The sequence below is a fragment of the Salvelinus alpinus genome, chromosome 21 (assembly GCF_045679555.1).
Source record: "Salvelinus alpinus chromosome 21, SLU_Salpinus.1, whole genome shotgun sequence".
Taxonomy (NCBI): domain Eukaryota; kingdom Metazoa; phylum Chordata; class Actinopteri; order Salmoniformes; family Salmonidae; genus Salvelinus; species Salvelinus alpinus.
In genome coordinates this window covers 19,656,338-19,676,968 of record NC_092106.1, presented here as the reverse complement: position 1 = coordinate 19,676,968, position 20,631 = coordinate 19,656,338, and the positions used below count along the sequence as shown (strand labels likewise).

Genomic DNA, 20,631 nt, shown 5'->3' with positions numbered 1-20,631 from the left:
TCTTGTTATACATTAATTATGCTTTCAATCCTCTACAGGCAGGCTTTTAGTGGTACAGACATTGTAGTTGCTATACCTATCCTATCTATATTACCTTTGTGAAATACATTACTGGTGTTGCTTGGATTCAAGATGTCCAAGATGTTCTATAATATAGAATCTATATGATCTTTGATGGAAGAACAATTGATTCTATAGTCTCAACTACTCTGGGTACAAATACAAATCTAGCCATGGTATTTCACAAATAAAGACTACATTGAAATAGAAAATGTAACTGTACATCCATAACAGAATTGTATAGGAGATGTTTACGCCTGTGACAGTCTGACACCGAGGGTTTGTGTATGGGAGCTGGGAGGCTCCATTCTGAAGTTTCTCTTGCTCACAATGCTGTTGAGATTGAGGAGCGAAGCTTACGCAGCTCTGCATTAAATTACTGACAATTCAAAGGCGCGCGTCGAGAACACCATGTATCCCGATTTGGAACGACTTGGAGAGGGGATGTCCATGCCTTTCTTGTGGTGAAGGAGAAAACACTTTGCTTAATTTACCCAGGAATAGACGTAGAGGAAGGCAGCCCTTCTGGAGTGGAGTGCTTTGTTTTGAAACACAGTAGAGGCGACGGTGGGTATTCTCCAGTTTACAGTTACGATCAGCCATCGAAACTTCTGCTTCAAGAATCTGTTTTCAATAAGGATGGCTTCTGAACTGAAAACGTAATTAACCATATAAGGCTGGAGATATCACAGTTGACAAGTTACTGTAGGAAAGAAAGTGGAGACCCTGTTGTGCGCATTCTGGTTTATCCCAAAGAAAGCAAGTAGCCTATATGGTTACGCGCACGTTGTGCTTTGTGAGAAGAGGACTTCAACCAAACGAAAATGGCCCGGATTATTCTTTGTGCTTTGATACTAGTTTTGGCTGACTTTAATTAAAACATAACTGTAGGCCTATTGAACATCCGTGGAATTGACCACACCGTCCAAATGCTTGAATGGCTCGTTGCTTTGTGTATTGGGATTCTGGTGGCCGTCATTTGGCCAGCTTCGAAATATTTTGGTACCCAGGGCGAGCCAGACGCACTCCTCCAGGGGCTCGGAATTTCACAGCGGCAGACGAAGGAGATGGTCTCAGAGAGGTGCGTCTCAGACCGGGGGGTCCCGGTGGACCGTGATAATGCCCAGACATCGGACAGGGCAGGTGATAATAAAGTCCCCGATGTTGCGCTGATATGCAAACCCTCGGCGCTGGCCAACTATCTCTTCAAACACTGCAGGACTTTCAGCAATTTCACAGCGTGCACTGGATGGACTTGGCGGGCGAGTGCGTTTCTTCAGACAGTCTACGGCGCGTGCTGGCCGTACGAGAGCCCGGCGTATTTCGTGCGGGACTACCTGCAGTTGAGCGACGACGGTCTGGTGGCGCTGGACTGGGCAGTGTCGATGGCCGGTGCGTCGTACCAGAAACGGAGGAGAACCTCGAGTAATTCCACGAGCCCCATCCTCCTCATCATTCCCAACTCGTTTGGGAAAATCACTAGAAATGTGCTGAAGGTAGCCTAATTAATTAATTAATGATGAAATGTAATGCAATATTTGATCATAACCAGGCTTGTTCTTGTTCATCAAGTGAAAACACCCTCAGCCACAATGTGCCCAGTGCCCACCTAGGCCCTATTAGTCTTATGGTCTTAATGAGGGATACATTATGCTAGTTGTCTTGCTCCTTTTTACCTTTGATCTGACATCATAGCTGTTACTTAGAACATTGCGTACCGTTCTATGGATGTCTATTAGGGACTGTTGTGGACAGTCTCAGGGGCAGAAATAAGATTTACATCAACTCTAGACATCAGCTCTACACTGTAAAGGGGTACCTGTGAATTTGACAGCAGCTTACAGGCAGCTTGTTGGCAAGTAAATTGCAGTATTTCATATAACATTACACCTACTGTAATAATACGGTATCAAAGCAAGTACTGTATAATGACATACAGTACAATACAGTAACATTTACTGTATTATACTGTAAAAAGTACAATGCTACCGTAATCTGAATGAATGGATGGATGAATGAAATTCATTGAGGGGGGGGGTTGTATTTCACAGTATTTTACTGTAATTACAAGGCATTAGTGCAAGCAGGTTGGCTGCTAGGTAAAGTGTTCACACATTACAGCATATTAATGAATATTGTGTGTTTTATATCACTTGCACTTCTAGAGGCTTTAACAAAGGCTTCCAAACTGGCAGCAACTACTTTTTTTAAATTTATTTTTATTTTACCTTTATTTAACCAGGTAAGCTAGTTGAGAACAAGTTCTCATTTACAACTGCGACCTGGCCAAGATAAAGCATAGCAGTCTGAACAGACAACAACACAGAGTTACAGATGGAGTAAACAATAAACAAGTCAATAACACAGTAGGAAAAAAATAAAATAAAAATGAGTCTATATACATTGTGTGCAAAAGGCATGAGGAGGTAGGCAATAAATAGGCCATAGGAGCGAATAATTACAATTGAGCAGATTAACACTGACGTGATAAATCCTCAGATGATCATGTGCAAGTAAAGATACTGGTGTGCAAAAGAGCAGAAAAGTAAATAAATAAAAACAGTAAGGGGATGAGGTAGGTAAATTGGGTGGGCTGTTTACAGATGGACTATGTACAGCTGCAGCGATCGGTTAACTACAGAGCTAAAGAGACCAAAAGGACATAGTAAAATGCTCAACCATTTAAGGTTTAAGACTTGCTGCCATTCCAATCTGTCCCCGATACAAATTGATGAGGAACTAAACCCAGAAATTAGTTAAATTGTTACAGCATTCTCACTCACAGGTGCAACAAATATAGCCTCTTACAGGGCACCCCCAATATGTTAATACAACAACAATACCATGCACCCACTAGTGGTCAAAAGGTTTTTGGTGCTCCAAAGATACGGTACTGTACTATATTGTGTGGGTTGGAATTACGTTACTATTTGAAATACAGCAATTCTTTCCCCGCCCACAACATTTCCCCACAATGCACCATAATGTACAGTATGCTGTAACAAAATGTTTCAGACTATTTTACTGTTGATAATACTCCAAATGAACGTATTATTTACTGTTTTCCGTTACAGTGTAGTTATTATGACTTATTTCATAACATAACAAAGCCTGTCTCATGGTCATACAATTCACTGCTATACCATTAATTGTTGAAGGTTCAATCTATGAAGATTTTTGTAATGGTGAAATTACATAACAGTGAAATTATGTCTAATTCATCATTGCAGTGGTGGGAAAAAAGGAGGTTGAACAAGATATGAGAAATGACCAGTGCCAATGCGTATTCCCATTGAGCATGGGGGGGCATCTTGGTTCAAGTCAGTCTTGGCAAGCTGAGGAGGAGAGCAAGAAAGTGAACAACAAGAGCACAGTGCCATGCTATAAAACCAGGGCTTAAGAACAGTGATTGTTGTAATTGAGAAATGCTTTAAGAAGGCTTTGTTCTGCCTTGGCGGGCTGTGAGTGAAAGGATCACATCACTGCAGCTGCACTCCCAATAGTATAGTCCCGGATCATTTTGTGCTGTCTTGCCAACTCATACCATTATCACCCCTACTAAATAAATACAAATCAGCAAGACAGCACGCACAGATCTGGGACAAGACTACACTCCAATGCCCGTTAGCCTTATAATGAGTCACTGTACCCTGCAGTCCAGACAATGTTGCCACATTCTTTGGACACTTTCTACCCAAACCAGATCAAAAACACCTGCCCAATCCACTATAAAGTAGCCCAATTGAGTGTAAAACCGGCCAATCTGGCTTGCATTGTTCCAAGCCTGACTTATGTACTCTGTTACTTTTGAGAGCAACAATAAGTCACTACCTTGACTGCCTGCACCCCCTACTAGCCTAGTCTGTCAACAATAAGTCACTACCTTGACTGCCAGCAGCCCCTACTAGCCTAGTCTGTCAACAATAAGTCACTACCTTGACTGCCTGCACCCCCTACTAGCCTAGTCTGTCAACAATAAGTCACTACCTTGACTGCCTGCACCCCCTAGTAGCCTAGTCTGTCAACAATAAGTCACTACCTTGACTGCCTGCACCCCCTAGTAGCCTAGTCTGTCAACAATAAGTCACTACCTTGACTGCCTGCACCCCCTACTAGCCTAGTCTGTCAACAATAAGTCACTACCTTGACTGCCTGCACCCCCTACTAGCCTAGTCTGTCAACAATAAGTCACTACCTTGACTGCCTGCACCCCCTAGTAGCCTAGTCTGTCAACAATAAGTCACTACCTTGACTGCCTGCACCCCCTACTAGCCTAGTCTGTCAACAATGGGAGCATTCATAGGCACTGATTCACTATAAACAGCCTGTCAGCAATCAGCAGAAAAAAGGGAATTAGACTAAGGTTTAAGTGAATGATTGTAGCCTAGGGAGATGAGGGAGGAAGAGATGGAAGGGGGAGAGGGAGAAATAGGGAGAATGAGAGATGCAAGAGGGAGATTTGGAGAAAGATCAATTCTGTCAGATGTGTCAAATGTGACTACTATTTTCTGTGAGATGGAGAACTGAATCAAATCAAATCAAATTGATTTACAAAGCCCTTCTTACATCAGCTGATATCTCAAAGTGCTGTACAGTAACCCAGCAAAGTGCTGTACAGAAAACCCCAAACAGCAAGCAATGCAGGTGTAGAAGCACGGTGGCAAGGAAAAACTCCCTAGAAAGGCCAGAACCTAGGAAGAAACCTAGATAGGAACCAGGCTCTGAGGGGTGGCCAGTCCTCTTCTGGCTGTGCCGGGTGGAGATTATAACAGAACATGGCCAAGAAGAAAAGGATTTCAAAATAAAAGTTAAAGTGAATGATTATAGTCTTGCTGGCCTGGCTATACAGTATGAAAAGTATGCAAGGTGTGCGTGGATGATTTGTTAAAGGACAGTTATAGGTTTTAAAGCCCTCTCCCTCCCTAACGGCCCAGCTAGTCTGCGATCTTTCAGAGTTCCTTCTGACTAGGGCTTCATTTCCCAAACAGTTTTCCACTCCCATTAACTCCCGAATGCAGATCTGAGACTACTGGGTTTGTATAAGCATTGAGCTCCAAATACTTTTCACCCTATTGCTTTCGCCTATCCAGTACTGTCAAATCTGTGAAGGAGATTAGGAAGGGACCGAGAGAAGGGAGGGAACAACATTGTGGAGTGAAATGGGTCCCCTGACTCCTGTATGCTCTCTTTAAGGTCAGACGTAGAGCCAAAGGTGAGCTCACGTCTGAGTGTGGTTTTACAGCCTGGTGTCCAGACACAGGACACCATACTGTTTACTCCAGTATGATGACTTGACTGTGATACCCCTCCAGTATGATGACTTGACTGTGATACCCCTCCAGTATGATGACTTGACTGTGATACCCTCCAGTATGATTACTTGACTGTGATTCCCTCCAGTATGATTGCTTGACTGTGATACCCCTCCAGTATGATGACTTTTCTGTGATACCCCTCCAGTATGATGACTTGACTGTGATACCCCTCCAGTATGATGACTTGACTGTGAAACCCTCCCGTATGATTACTTGACTGTGATACCCTCCAGTATGATGACTTGACTGTGATACCCCTCCAGTATGATGACTTGACTGTGATTCCCTCCAGTGTGATGACTTGACTGTGATACCCTCCAGTATGATTACTTAACTGTGATACCTCTCCAGTATGATGACTTGACTGTGATTCCCTCCAGTATGATTACTTGACTGTGATACCCCTCCAGTATGATGACTTGACTGTGATTGCCTCCAGTATGATGACTTGACTGTGATACCCTTCCAGTATCATGACTTGACTGATTCCCTCCAGTATGATTATTTGACTGTGATACCCTTCCAGTATCATGACTTGACTGATTCCCTCCAGTATGATTATTTGACTGTGATACCCTTCCAGTATCATGACTTGACTGATTCCCTCCAGTATGATTATTTGACTGTGATACCCTTCCAGTATCATGACTTGACTGATTCCCTCCAGTATGATTATTTGACTGTGATACCCTTCCAGTATCATGACTTGACTGATTCCCTCCAGTATGATTATTTGACTGTGATACCCTTCCAGTATCATGACATGACTGATTCCCTCCAGTATGATTATTTGACTGTGATACCCTTCCAGTATCATGACTTGACTGATTCCCTCCAGTATGATTATTTGACTGTGATACCCTTCCAGTATCATGACTTGACTGATTCCCTCCAGTATGATTATTTGACTGTGATACCCCTCCCGTATGATGACTTGACTGTGATACCCCTCCAGTATGATGACTTGACTGTGATACCCTCCAGTATGATTACTTGACTGTGATACCCCTCCAGTATGATTACTTGACTGTGATACCCCTCCAGTATGATTACTTGACTGTGATACCCCTCCAGTATGATGACTTGACTGTGATACCCCTCCAGTATGATGACTTGACTGTGAATCCCTGCAGTATGATGACTTGACTGTGATTCCCTCCAGTATGATTACTTGACTGTGATACCCCTCCAGTATGTTGACTTGACTGTGATACCCTCCAGTATGATGACTTGACTGTGATTGCCTCCAGTATGATGACTTGACTGTGATACCCTTCCAGTATCATGACTTGACTGATTCCCTCCAGTATGATGACTTGACTGTGATACCCCTCCAGTATGATTACTTGACTGTGATACCCCTCCAGTATGATGACTTGACTGTGATACCCCTCCAGTATGATGACTTGACTGTGATACCCCTCCAGTATGATAACTTGACTGTGATACCCCTCCAGTATGATGACTTGACTGTGATTCCCTCCAGTATGATGACTTGACTGTGATACCCCTCCAGTATGATGACTTGACTGTGATACCCCTCCAGTATGATGACTTGACTGTGATTCCCTCCAGTATGATGACTTGACTGTGATACCCCTCCAGTATGATGACTTGACTGTGATACCCCTCCAGTATGATGACTTGACTATGATACCCCTCCAGTATGATGACTTGACTGTGATTCCCTCCAGTATGATGACTTGACTGTGATACCCCTCCAGTATGATGACTTGACTGTGATACCCCTACAGAATGATGACTTTGCCTCTGCATTTAACAGTTGTGGTATGACAGTGATGATGTCATTTCTGCGGTTGGTCGAGTCAGAGACAAATCCCTTTGGTCTTGTTCACAGAGCTGTTTTCAGGCTGAATGTTGGACCTTGAATATTTGAGGGAGTTTGTGAGAGTTTGACATAATTCATCTGAAGAATGTGGCAGTGTGTAAATGTGTTGCAGACTCATGTGTAGGAGTGTGTGTGGCAGGATGTACTGTAGGTGTTTGTGCTGGTGTGTGCATGCTTCTGAGTGACAGTGTGTAGGTGTGTGTCTACAAGGCATGAGTTTGTGTGTGTGTGGGCGTGTGCCTGCTTCCGTGTTTCTCGAGTCTCTGTGACAAAAATTCCTCATTGGCTCGACACTGGCAGCATAATCGAGAGGGAAAACAAATGGAAGACTGAAGCAAAGTTAACCTGCTTTATACCTCATCATCCTTATGTTGGAAAACAGCTGTACTTCAATAGTGTAGCCGCATTAATACTGCTGTATTAGTAGGATGAATTGATTCAGAGAGGGAGAGAGGTTGAGAGAGAGAGAGAGAGAGAGAGAGAGAGAGAGAGAGAGAGAGAGAGAGAGAGAGAGAGAGAGAGAGAGAGAGAGAGAGAGAGAGAGAGAGAGAGAGAGAGAGAGAGAGAGAGAGAGAGAGAGAGAGAGAGAGAGAGAGAGAGAGAGAGAGAGAGAGAGAGAGAGATATAGAAACAGAGAGAGAGATAGAAAGAGAGAGGGAGAGAGGTTGAGAGAGAGAGAGACAGAGAGAGAGAGAGAAACAGAGAGAGAGAGAGAGAGAGAGAGAGATAGAAACAGAGAGAGAGAGAGAAACAGAGAGAGAGAGAGAAACAGAGGGAGAAAGGTTGAGAGAGAGAGAGAGAGAGAAACAGAGAGAGAGATATAAATAGAGAGTGGGAGAGAGGTTGAGAGAAAGGGAGAGAGGGAAGGAGAGAGGTTTTTGAGAGAGACAGAGACAGAGAGAGAGACAACTTCTGTTAGTGTAATGTTTACTGTTCATTTTTATTGTTTATTTCACTTTTGTATATGATCTACTTCACTTGCTTTGGCAATGTTAACATATGTTTCCCATGACAATAAAGCCCTTTGAATTGAATTGAATTGAGAGAGAGAGATAGAAACAGAGAGAGGGAGAGAAGTTGAGAGAGAGAGATAGAAACAGAGAGAGTGAGAAAGAAAGAAAGAAACGCAGAGAGAAAGGATAATATCCAGGTTTAAGTGCTCTTTCAGGTTTCTCAGCTCTGTAAATATTTAATGCAGGGATCTGTTACACCTCCTCTTGGTCTCTCTAGTCTCTCTAATCATTGTCTTCTTATAGCTCTGTGTAGCTGTTCATTCATACTCTGTGGGTGTGTTGGAAATGGCACCCTAAGGCCATTTCAGATGCAGCCTGTGTTGGTGTTGTTACAGTTCATAGTCAGTTGAAACATTCAATGTTGGATTAGATTTATGTAGGGCTTTTCCGAAGACCTCACATATTCTGACCTCACAGTTCATAGTCAGTCATGCATTAATGGATTCATGGATTTAAATAGTGCTTTTACATTGACCAAACACTATGTGAGCTCACACTGACCACTGTGTCTCCATCTGTCTGTCCCTCCTCTACCTCCAGCTTTGATGATGTCACAGTTCATCCTGTAGTGAGGTGAACCAATGATTGATTGGACCTCACTGTGTCACTTCATTTCAATAAAGGTCTATATTGTCATGAACTACATGATGTTCTGTTTCCTGTCCTTCAGCTCTGTGAGGTGGCGTTGTCCCACGGCTACCTCCCTGTGGTGTTTAACCGGCGCAGCCACAACGCCACCCCCCTCAGCACCGTCAAGCTGCAGCAGTTTGGCGACCCAGGGGATCTACGCGAGGCCGTGCGCTATATGCGCTACAGGCAGCCCGTGAGCCGGCTGTACGCGGTGAGCGAGAGCACGGGGTCCGGCCTCCTCCTCTCCTACCTGGGAGAGTGTGGTTCATCCAGCTACGTGACGGCCGCCGCCTGCCTCTCGCCAGTGTTCCGCTGCCAGAGCTGGTTTGAGAAAGGACCCATCTGGCCCCTACACTGGGCTCTGGTGACTTACCAGAAGATATGCCTCAACAGGTAAGGGATGGAGGGAGGGGAGAGGGATGGAGGGGGAGAGGAGAGGGATGGAGAGGGGAGGAGAGGAATGGAGGGGAGATGGAGGGAGAGGGGAGGGAGTGAGAGGGGAGGGAGGGAGGGGAGGGAGGGAGAGAGAGAGATGAAGAAGGGAGAGGGAGGGAGGGACAAACAAACAGGGTAGGGAGAAGGTAGGGAGAGATGGAGGGCGAGCAGAGGGTGGAGAGAGAAAGAGAGAAACCTGATTGAGAAGAGGAGAAGAAAGGGAATAATGTCACACCCTGATATTACAGGATTTGATTAAAATACAATACCATTATCATGGCAACCGCTGCCCACCGTGCTATTGATCTAGCAGGGCATCGGGACCCAACTTGTGGTTTCACAATCAATGCTAACAAGGATGTTATAGAGCCATTCAGCACTTCTAGATTGATTTACTGATTGTACTGTTTGTGTGTGTGGCTGTGTGTGTGTTGTGTGTGTGTCTTTATGTTTATGTGTGTGTGTGTGTGTGTGTGTGTGTGTGTGTGTGTGTGTGTGTGTGTGTGTGTGTGTGTGTGTGTGTGTGTGTGTGTGTGTGTGTGTGTGTGTGTGTGTGTGTGTGTGTGTGTGTGTGTGTGTGTGTGTGTGTGTGTGTGTCCTTGTCTGGGTATATCTAGGTACAGGACAGTGCTGGGTGAGACAGTGCACACCGATGCCCTTTTCTCAAGCTGTTCCATGCGTGGCCTGGAGGAGGTGCTGTTCTGCCCTAAAGGAGCCCCGGCCATAGCAGCGGGCACCAGCAGCAGCAGTGGTGGAGCCTGGGAGGCCTACTGGGAACGCAATGAACCCCTCCGGGATGTAGACGAAGTCGCCATCCCTGTTCTGAGTGTCTGTGCTCAGGATGACCCTATCAGAGGAGACCCCCAGTCTACCCTACCCCTGGAACTCTTCGAGAGCAACCCCCACTTCTTCCTGCTGCTAACCACCAGGGGGGGACACTGTGGCTTTAACACCCAGGAAGGGAGTGCTTTCTCTGGGGGAGGGACCTTTGGAGGGACACCTGGGACTAGCTGGAGCCACCGGGCCCTGCTGGAGTTCTTTAGGGCCACCACAGACTTCATTGCGGCAGAGGAGAGGGCTAAGCAGGCTGCCAGACGGAGGGGCCTGGGGGGTAGCAGCCAGGGCAAAGTCTTCAGACATCGTAGTGTCAGTAGCTGTAAGAGGCTGCCCGCATGCTCACATAATATACACACTATCTACAACTGGCAGAGGTCTTATACACGATGAGTTGGGTTGATGATATTGGATATTATGGATGATAAGGGATTTATATTATGGATGATAAGGGATTGATATTATGGATGATAAGGGATTTATATTATGGATGATAAGATATTTATATTATTGATGATAAGGGATTTATATTATGGATGATAAGGAATTTATATTATGGATGATAAGGGATTGATATTATGGATGATAAGGGATTTATATTATGGATGATAAGATATTTATATTATTGATGATAAGGGATTTATATTATGGATGATAAGGGATTTATATTACGGATGATAAGGAATTTATATTATGGATGATAAGGGATTTATATTACGGATGATAAGGGCTTTATATTATGGATGATAAGGGATTTATATTATGGATGATAAGGGATTGATATTATGGATGATAAGGGATTTATATTATGGATGATAAGATATTTATATTATTGATGATAAGGGATTTATATTATGGATGATAAGGGATTTATATTATGGATGATAAGGGATTTATATTATGGATGATAAGGGATTGTATCTGCAGCACAAGAAAGCTTTGCATTTAACTGGCTGAATATTAATCTGTGTGCAGCAGTCACCTGGGTAATTGATGGAACATGGTTTCATTGACACACACACACACACACACACACACACACACACACACACACACACACACACACACACACACACACACACACACACACACACACACACACACACACACACACACACACACTCTCAGAATTTAAGGATGAACACTCCAAAACACACTACGTGTAAACAGAAAAGCCTGTCCAAACATTCCCGTCTGGACACTGGACTCCCAGTATTTCTCTGATGAGACAATCAGATTCAAGGGGAAACTATGTGTAATGATATGGTGATGTTCTGCTGAACTGGGTGGAACCGGTTGGGTTTGTGGCTTTTCACACATGTTGTAATTCAAACTCTGACTGGGGTTCATTGAATGTAGCTGCAATCTGCAACTTTGAATTGGCGCTGTTAGTGACATGATGATTTTCCTGTAGTTTTCTAAACAAGGTTAAACTTGTGTTAAATGTGTTAAATGATCTGAATCATTGGGAAGGAACGATGTAATAAAAGAAAAAGAGGAGGGAACGTATCATGGAAGGATTTCATTTTGGTCACACACTGTTATCTTTTGTCCAGACATAATTACAGTAATGTTGTGTAACATTGTATGAATTTAACAGTCTTCAGTTACTGTATGTGGAACTTTATGTACAATACTGTATGTGTCATACTTAGAACTTTGTGACTATGTACAGTAGAGTTCTGTTTCTCTGAGGATTCATCAAACACATGGAGAGTTTTCCATTTAGACGTCTCCTAAAATAGCTCTATGCCCAGAGCGATACCACTGTCTTTGTGTGTGTGTGTGTGTGAGTGTGTCTGTATGTTTGTGGTGTGTATTCGTGTGTGTGTATGTGTCTGTATGTGTGTGGTGTGTATTTGTGTGTGCATACGTGTGTGTGTCTGTGTGTGACCGTGTGATCTGATTAGATATCTCTCCACGGTGTGTCCCTACAGATCCTCATCCACACAGACAGCTGCTACTGCTGGACCACAGAGCCAACTCTACAGTTAGCATCAAGCCCTGACCCTTTACAAAATACACTACCTTTCCTCGGTGCCATTATTCCAGGATTACTAAAGCCGAATCTGTAATCGTACCTTACAATCGCTCCACTTTTGTAAACCTCTGCATCACAGTATGCAAACAGGCCTTATGGTTTTAATATAACAATGTGCACCTACATTGTAATGACACTGCAACTACCATGTAAATACAGCTATTACATATGATCACAGTGCCCAGACAACTTCAGCACGGAACATAGCCACTGTTATTTGTTACAACAGTCTTTCTGGTTCTACAAATGACTATGAGCCGAAGCAGCCTGCCTAGAATGCTCATTCTTTTGTTGTTCATTTTCATTTAGTGAAATGTCAACTAGAGCAGACAGACATAGGGGCGACAGAAACAATAACCACCAGGCCTCTCAGTCTCTCGGCCCAATTAAGTTGTTAACATTGGATTGGCCTTTAACACGTTGCTTATTTAATTCCAGCCCCAATGTCTGCATCTGTCCAATTGAATTTGCATTGATTGATATTTCATTCGCGTTCATAGTGACCTAGTCCCTTGATATGATCAAGATATATTCATAGGTCAGTGAGAGAACCTGCTCTAGAATACAGAGGATATTATAATGGATTTGTTTGATGACTAAGAGGAGGCTAGTGCTGTGTTGACGTACTGTAATATTTCACTAAGGTGAGGAGCGCCATCTTGTGGCTATTGGGTGCAAGTGACATTCCACAAGTTTTGAGAAACCAAATATAAATATAAAATATATATATATTTTTTACCTTTATTTAACTAGGAAAGTCAGTTAACAACAAATGCTAATTTGACGGCCTACCACGGCCAAACCCTAACTGGGCGATGCTGGGTCAATTGTGTGCCGCCCTATGGGACTCCAAATCAGCCTGGAATCAAACCAGGGTCTGGAGTGACGCCTCTAGCACTGAGTTGCAGTGCCTTAGACTGCTGCGCCACTCGGGAGCCCATAAAAAGGCTAGATAGCATTAGTGTCTTCTCACAGCCACTAATACAGCCTTGAATATAAGCTATGTTGTGATTCATGGATACTGGATTCATAGAGCACCACAGCTTCAGATAAAACTATCTTGATTTTCACATGATACTGTTTTAAGGAATGTTACAAAATGCTGGCAGTCACTTTTTACACATTATAATGCACTCAATGAAAAAATCCATTATTGTAATGATTCAAGGACTAACTATGATATAATTTAAAAAAAGAGTAACAAACATAAAACAACAGCAACATTAATACAGCATACGTTTCCACCCGTATGCACATGAGAACTTGTAATATTGTGTGAAGGGCAAATCGCCTAACAACCAGAGCAGAGCCATGTAAAGCCTTTATGGCTCTTCTATGACCTGTCTGCATGACCTACATTTCGAATGATGCTCTTACCTTGGCGTTATCGTCTGATCTATTTACCCATCACGATGACCTCATGAAGAATGGCAGCGTTTCCCAGGACTGGCAGGGTTTCTGAATGGGGGTATTTCTCTCTCTCTCCCTCTCCCTTTCCCTTTCCCTCTCCCTCTCCCTTTCCCTTTCCCTCTCCCTCTCCCTCTCCCTCTCCCTCTCCCTCTCCCTCTCCCTCTCCCTCTCCCTCTCCCTCTCCCTCTCTCTCTCTCTCTCTCTCTCTGTCTCTCCCCCTCTCTTTCTGAGAGACTGCCTAACAGACACAATGACGCAGCTATATCTCTGCTGCTTTGGCTGGGAAACTGGAGCACAGCACATTGAGGCCAGATATAGCCCTGGTTTAAAAAGATATCTGCACAGTCACAAGAAAATCTAATCAGGGAAGTGATACATTTATTTTGTGCCAGAAATGCACATAATTATGTATATTAAATAAAATCAATAAAGTCATGAGTGCATATACTGTACTGTACTTATTAATCCAATATACAATATGTATGCAGAGGGGACATTGTGGACTTGTAGTTATATCCAGTATTCAGCCTATGTCCACGCTCAAGTCAGATTAATAATGTGTGTAATGTGTGCTATTTCACATGGACCAGTGAATTTGACACCAATCACTTTGGGTCACTCTCTTACTGTTCTCATTTGCAGTGATGAAGAACAGCTTGGCCTATCCGAGGTAGCTCAGATTCCGAGTCTCTTCTCTAATCCAATATGGTGCCCTTACATGCCAATAAGTGCAGCAGCATAAACTTCTAAGAGTCTATGACTGCCAGCTTTGGCAGTACTTCTGAAAAACATCAATAAACACTAAAATCTCACAAAAGTCAGATCGTCAGTAAAAACATCAGCTCATCTGGAGCTTTTTCAATCCTGTTGCACCTGCTCTCTCCTACTCCTCTTCTCTCTTCCTCTTCCTCTTCTCCTCCACCCTCACTCCTTCTCTCTCCCCTCCTCTCTCACCTTTTCCCACCTCCTTTTCCCCTCCTTTCCTCCTATGTCTTTCCCCCCCCCATCCCCCCCCCTTCCCTCTCCCATCCTCTCCTGACCCTCAGTGGGGTTGGGATGGTGATGTGTGAGTAACTCCATCTCAAGCAGAATATTTCTGGTAGCCTACTAGCCTTCAGCACATTCCTCTGCAGACACATGACATAGTCATATTGGGTGTGGTGTGGGGAAGGCTTAAGGAAGGGCTCACTATTATTCTTTATAGCCAGCTAGCACATTAAATCCTGGGTGTATATCCTCCATGGTTCATACTGGGTTTGATGGTATCTGCTAGGAAAATACATCACTGTTCTCTAAAGCTAGCTAGCTAGCTGGCTTGTACATCAAACCCTGTAGGCCTATCGTAAATGGCTCGGTTCTGTGTGGTTCATGTTGGGTGTGGTGATATCTCCTAGGAAAAGCTTTGCGATTCTCTATAGCTAGCTAGCACATCAGATCCTTTGTGGTAGCCCTTTACACTCGTATATGGGTTGAAAATTGCAGATTTGGACACTGATAAGTGCCTAAATTAGAACGCAGTGGCTGTACATGATGATATAACATGACATTCATGACGTCAGAGCTCAGTGTCTCTGCTTCAGAGCTCTGTATGTTTAAAAAAAAAAAGTCTCTGTCTGGGTTTTGACTGACAGACGTTCTGAACTGCACCGTGCGACAAGTTGCCCCATTAATTGGGCCATTTTCCCAAATGTTTTGCTGTCTGAGTGAGGCTGTAAATTAAGAGGCCTCGATGTATTGTGAAAGATGAGACGTTAATAATAAACACCGCTTTGATGTCATACAAGCAAGCCGAACACAAATGTGCACTTCACATTTCCATATCGTAAAACTCATGTCATATACAGCGTCAACGTTTATGATCACTATGTTTGATGTACACTTAGACATGGCGTTATATCCTGGGTTGTCCTGAACAGAATGAGCCTATATTTGTTGTATTTGGAAGAAAATGTTCCACAGAAAATGTTCCACATTACAATCTGCTTCTCTGAATTGCCTTGTGAAAGTCTAACACTGTAAGATCATATTTTATAATTTAGCTAGTCATGTCGGCAATAGAACAAGCTTTCTAATTATGTCCACCTGACCCAAATTGCAATTTATAATGGAGCGTTTTTGGATTGCGTAAACAACAACAGTAATTGTGTGATGGTGGGGATGCAGGGCTGTGTTCCAAACAAACATCTACAAGTGTGCTTGCTCTAGTTCCTCAACGGCACAGCTAGGAGAGCTTAAAAACGTATTTAGGTCATAAAAGTGCATTGAAATTACTTAGGAATTGTGCACACTCCAAACATAATACTGTCTAATGTTTGGATTGTGCACAGTTGGAGAGGTGTGTGACCGCTTGGAGACACCAGTTTGACCTCTCACTCAAACACTTGTTATTTTTTTGTCTTTTGTTGTATCTACCCCAAATTTTTCAAGAATAATCTTATCATGATGCTGAATGTATCCATCGTAGATTTAGTTATCAACAAATGCATGGAAAAACACAGTAAATGTAGAATGCACCTAAAAATCACCAGTGTAATGTTTGGATTCAGTCTTGTGTCAGGTGAACTGTTGTGTACTCACCTTTAGTCTAATAATTTCCACATTATCTCCAAGCTGTTCCCTTTCAATTGCTACCATGGTTACGCATATGCTTTCCATAATTTTATTCTGTAAGAAACCTTTCAATTTAGCCCTATCCATATAGGCCAATTCCCACGAGTGTAAAGGGTTAAATGGCTATGGTGCATATTGGGTGTGGTGTGGGGATATCTGCAAGAAAAAGTGTTGTTATTCTCTATGCTAGCTACTACATGAATTCCTGTTTGTAGGCTCTGTGGATCCGTGGTTGTCCTTGTAGTATCATGTGTTTCCTGTGTAGCTTAGGTTCAGGTTTAAGGACTTGTGTGTTAACGCCTGTGCCTGAAGCTAAGGGAGGGTAGCCAGACACTACGGGAGAGAACTAATGCCATGTGACAGCTAGGTACCCAGGTTGCACATAACGGTGTTCTGAGAACCATATGTTTCTTAGCGCCAGGGGTGAAAGTAAGCCGGTCCGGTATGGCGTCCCGGCAAAATAAATAGTGGAGGTACGCCGTACTAGTAAATCATGAGACTCTCACAATAATTAAAACAACATTTCAAGAAAACTGTAGGCTTTTACACCATTATTTATCATGACCGCATGTCAGCCACATGAAAAATGAGGGAATGGACTTGAAAATGGCTGTTATATACACTCCAAAATGCTGCGTGGTTTAATGAGAACACTGACATTTTTCCAAGGCAGAGAGGACTGGCTGAGACTGAAGCACCCGGACAGCGGTAGACACATCAATTCAGGCTTCAAGTGTAAGCATAATGACAATTGCCGAGAGCACTGTTTGGCTGCTGGAATTAATTTGTGAGACGATGAACGTGCGCTGGTAGCCTACATTGTCCTTGTTTTATATATATATTATATATCTCTCTCACTCTCCCCCCTCTCTCATTCTCTCTCTTTTTCTCTCTCCCTCCCTCTCTCTGTCTCTGTCTCTCTCTCTCTCTCTGTCTCTCTCTCACACACACACTACCCTCGCCCCCTCTCTCTCTCTCCCTCTCCCTTTTCCTCTCTTTCTCTGTCTCTCTTTATCTCGCTTTTTCACTCCACCCCCGCCCCTCTCTCTCTTATTGTGGAACTCCCTTGCATTCTGTAACCCAGGCAGTGTGATCTGTGAGCACTTGGCTGCTGACTGTGGAGACTTCAGAAGTGCATGGGTCGGCCCCTAGGAACACGGGGTTGGGGCCACACGTTTCCACCAAACGTGTGTGTGTTTCCACCAAACTGGAGCAGTCCAGTTCTGTTAGCACCCTCTTCCCACGAATGCTATGACGAATTGGGCTGTGTCAAGCACACACATGCAGTCAGGCATGCACGCACCCGCTTGCTCGCACGAGCTCACACACATACACACACACATACACACACACACATGCCCTGGCCTCAAAGACGTCAGAAGGATAGTGTCTGTGCTGTAAGGATTGTGCCTTGTTCTAGTCGGCCTGTTTGTTTGGGCGTTTCACGGTGTTGCATAAGAGAAAAGCAGCACATGACCTGCTAGTTTCTCAATTGATCTCCACACACAGACACAAACATTCTTTTACAAACACACCTCATATGCACAATCTCTCTCTCTCTTTCTCTCTCACAGACAAAACAAATCCCATTTTCCCTAACCCCTAACCCTAACTCTTAACCAAACCCTAATCTTAACCCTAAACCCTAACCCCTAATCCTAAACCTAACCCCTAATTTTAAACTTAACCCATAAAATAAATTTCCTTGTGGGGACAGGCAAAATGTCCCTACTCGTCCGAATTTTATTTTTTTGACTATCGTTTAGAGTACTAGATAGTAAAACCAAAACCGCACACACGCACACACACACGCACGCACGCACGCACGCACGCACGCAATGCCCCCCACCCCAGACAGTTTTGCCAAGTCAGGCTGTCATACTGTATCAGTGGGATCCTCAGTCTCTTCCAGAGGAGAGTGCAGTGCCCTTGGCGCCTAGCAGCCCTGTCTCCACGTCTGTCTCCCTGCCTCCACGTCTGTCTCCCTGTCTCCACGTCTGTCTCCCTGCCTCCACGTCTGTCTCCTTGTCTCCCTGTCTCCACGTCTGTCTCCTTGTCTCCACGCCTGTCTCCTTGCAGCCCTGTCTCCACATCTGTCTTCCTGTCTCCCCGCCTGTCTCCCTGTCTCCACGTCTGTCTCCCTGCCTCCACGTCTGTCTCCCTGCCTCCACATCTGTCTCCCTGCCTCTACATCTGTCTCCCTGCCTCCACGTCTGTATACCCGCCGCCACGTCTGTCTCCTTGTCTCCCTGTTTGTCTCCCTGCCTCCACGCCTGTCTCCTTGTCTCCCTGCCTCCACACCTGTCTCCTTGTCTCCCTGCCTCCACGTCTGTCTCCTTGTCTCCCTGCCTCCACGTCTGTCTCCTTGTCTCCCTGCCTCCACATCTGTCTCCCTGCCTCCACGTCTGTCTCCTTGTCTCCCTGCCTCCACATCTGTCTCCCTGCCTCCACGTCTGTCTCCTTGTCTCCCTGCCTCCACGTCTGACTCCTTGTCTCCACGTCTGTCTCCTTGCCTCCACGTCTGTCTCCTTGTCTCCCTGACTCCACACCTGTCTCCTTGTCTCCCTGACTCCACACCTGTCTCCTTGTCTCCCTGCCTCCATGTCTGACTCCTTGTCTCCCTGCCTCCACGTCTGTCTCCCTACTCCACGTCTGTCTCCTTGTCTCCTTGCCTTCACGTCTGACTCCTTGTCTCCCTGCCTCCACGTCTGTATCCTTGTCTCCCTGCCTCCACGTCTGTCTCCTTGTCTCCCTGCCTCCACGTCTGTTTCCTTGACTCCCTGCCTCCACGTCTGCCTCCTTGTCTCCCTGCCTCCACATCTGTCCCCTTGTCTCCTTGCCTTCACGTCTGTCTCCTTGTCTCCCTGCCTTCACGTCTGTCTCCTTGTCTCCCTGCCTCCACGTCTGCCTCCTTGTCTCCCTGCCTCCACGTCTGGCTCCTTGTCTCCCTGCCTCCACGTCTGTCTCCTTGTCTCCCTGCCTCCACGTCTGTCTCCTTGTCTCCCTGCCTCCACGTCTGTCTCCCTGCCTCCACACCTGTCTCCTTGTCTCCCTGCCTCCACGTCTGTCTCCTTGTCTCCCTGCCTCCACGTCTGTCTCCTTGTCTCCCTGCTTGTCCTAAACTGTCCTGGATCTGTATTCACTCTCAGCTGGAAGCTGGAAGGGGGAGGGGAGGGCAGAGAGAGAGAGAGAGAGAGAGAGAGGGAGATAGACAGAGAAAATGAAAAGGCGGGGGGAGCAATATAGAGAGAAGATGGAAGAGAGAAATAGAGAAAGGGAGATAGAAAGGAGGAGAGGATGAGAGAGAAAGAAGGAGAGAAAGATGCATATAGATATGCCTTGAATCCATACAGACATCTGCCTTTCTCTTTGTCCCAATGCAACCTCCACAGGCCTTCACATTTCTGCTCATCTTCCCCAAAATAATGCAGAGGGCAGGGCGGGGCAGAACAGTCTGGATTGGGTGCACAAGTGGGAGGTATGTGAGTCGCTGTGTATGTGTGTGTGTATGTGTGTGTCTCTTATCTCCCCAACCTAGGATACGTTCTGTCTCATCAACATCCAATTCCCCCCCTCTCCCCAGTCCCCTCCTGCGTGCCATACTCCTCTCCTCCTCTCCCCCTCTTTCTCATTCCTTCTCTCCCTCCTGTCTGCTTCTTCCCTCCAGCCTGTTGATGCCAGCTGTGGGCATCAGAGGGAGATTGATAAAGAGACCAGATAGACCTTCAGACAAGCTGTGCAGCGGCTGAAAACCGTTGAGGAGAAGGGCATAGTTACAGTAAATGTAACACTAACCATGTAGCATAGGGGGCATATGAAACAAAACATACAAATTCAAGGGTGGATTATAATGCAGTAGAGGGACTTTTCAAGCACACCTGTTGGCTTTAGAAAGGCATTGCGGTGTACCTAGAAAGCCATAGAGTGGAATGAGGTCCCAGTGAGACATAGGATGAGGGGTTCCTATCGTCAGTATGTTCCAGGAATGAATGATTGTTTATTTATAGCAGTTGGAAACACAAGATGCTGATGAGTCATACAGTTCTGCTATGCTAGACGCTAACTGACGCAGCAGCAGGAACAGCCCCACAGTCTCACAGTTGAACTGTGTCATATACAGTTCCTCTCTTTTCTATAAACGCTATCCAACACAGGCCCATGCCCACAGTCTCTATCAGAGGCAAGCAAATGGTCTGAAGACGGAGTTTGGCTCTTGGCAACATTCCATCTTTGAAAAGGTATTCTCCAAAATATATATGCTTTGTGTTGTAGTCATGACAGAATCATTCCCTCTCTTTGATTCCCTATCTCCTCTCACCTCTGAACCCAGACAGGACACAAGTCAGGATTCGTCTCACCTCTGAACCCAGACAGGACATAAGTCAGGATTCGTCTCACCTCTGAACCCAGACAGGACATAAGTCAGGATTTGTC

At 44.9% G+C, this 20,631-nt stretch overlaps 1 protein-coding gene across 1 annotated transcript; it reads left to right on the top strand.

Annotated features, from left to right (window-relative positions):
* Positions 1-386: 386 nt before the first annotated feature.
* Positions 387-11,645, top strand: LOC139547978 (protein ABHD15-like). The gene is made up of 3 exons (XM_071357233.1): positions 387-1,556; positions 8,908-9,260; positions 9,920-11,645. Exons 1-3 carry the CDS (start codon positions 990-992, stop codon positions 10,527-10,529), a joined length of 1,530 nt encoding a protein of 509 aa, XP_071213334.1. The 5' UTR covers positions 387-989; the 3' UTR covers positions 10,530-11,645.
* Positions 11,646-20,631: the final 8,986 nt, after the last annotated feature.

Bases quoted from the DNA above. Each gene is read 5' to 3' on its own strand.
- LOC139547978 (XM_071357233.1), top strand. From the start codon at position 990: ATGCTTGAATGGCTCGTTGCTTTGTGTATTGGGATTCTGGTGGCCGTC. The intron at 1,557-8,907 runs GTAGCCTAATTA...CCTGTCCTTCAG, and splicing joins TCACTAGAAATGTGCTGAAG to CTCTGTGAGGTGGCGTTGTC. The intron at 9,261-9,919 runs GTAAGGGATGGA...GGGTATATCTAG, and splicing joins CAGAAGATATGCCTCAACAG to GTACAGGACAGTGCTGGGTG.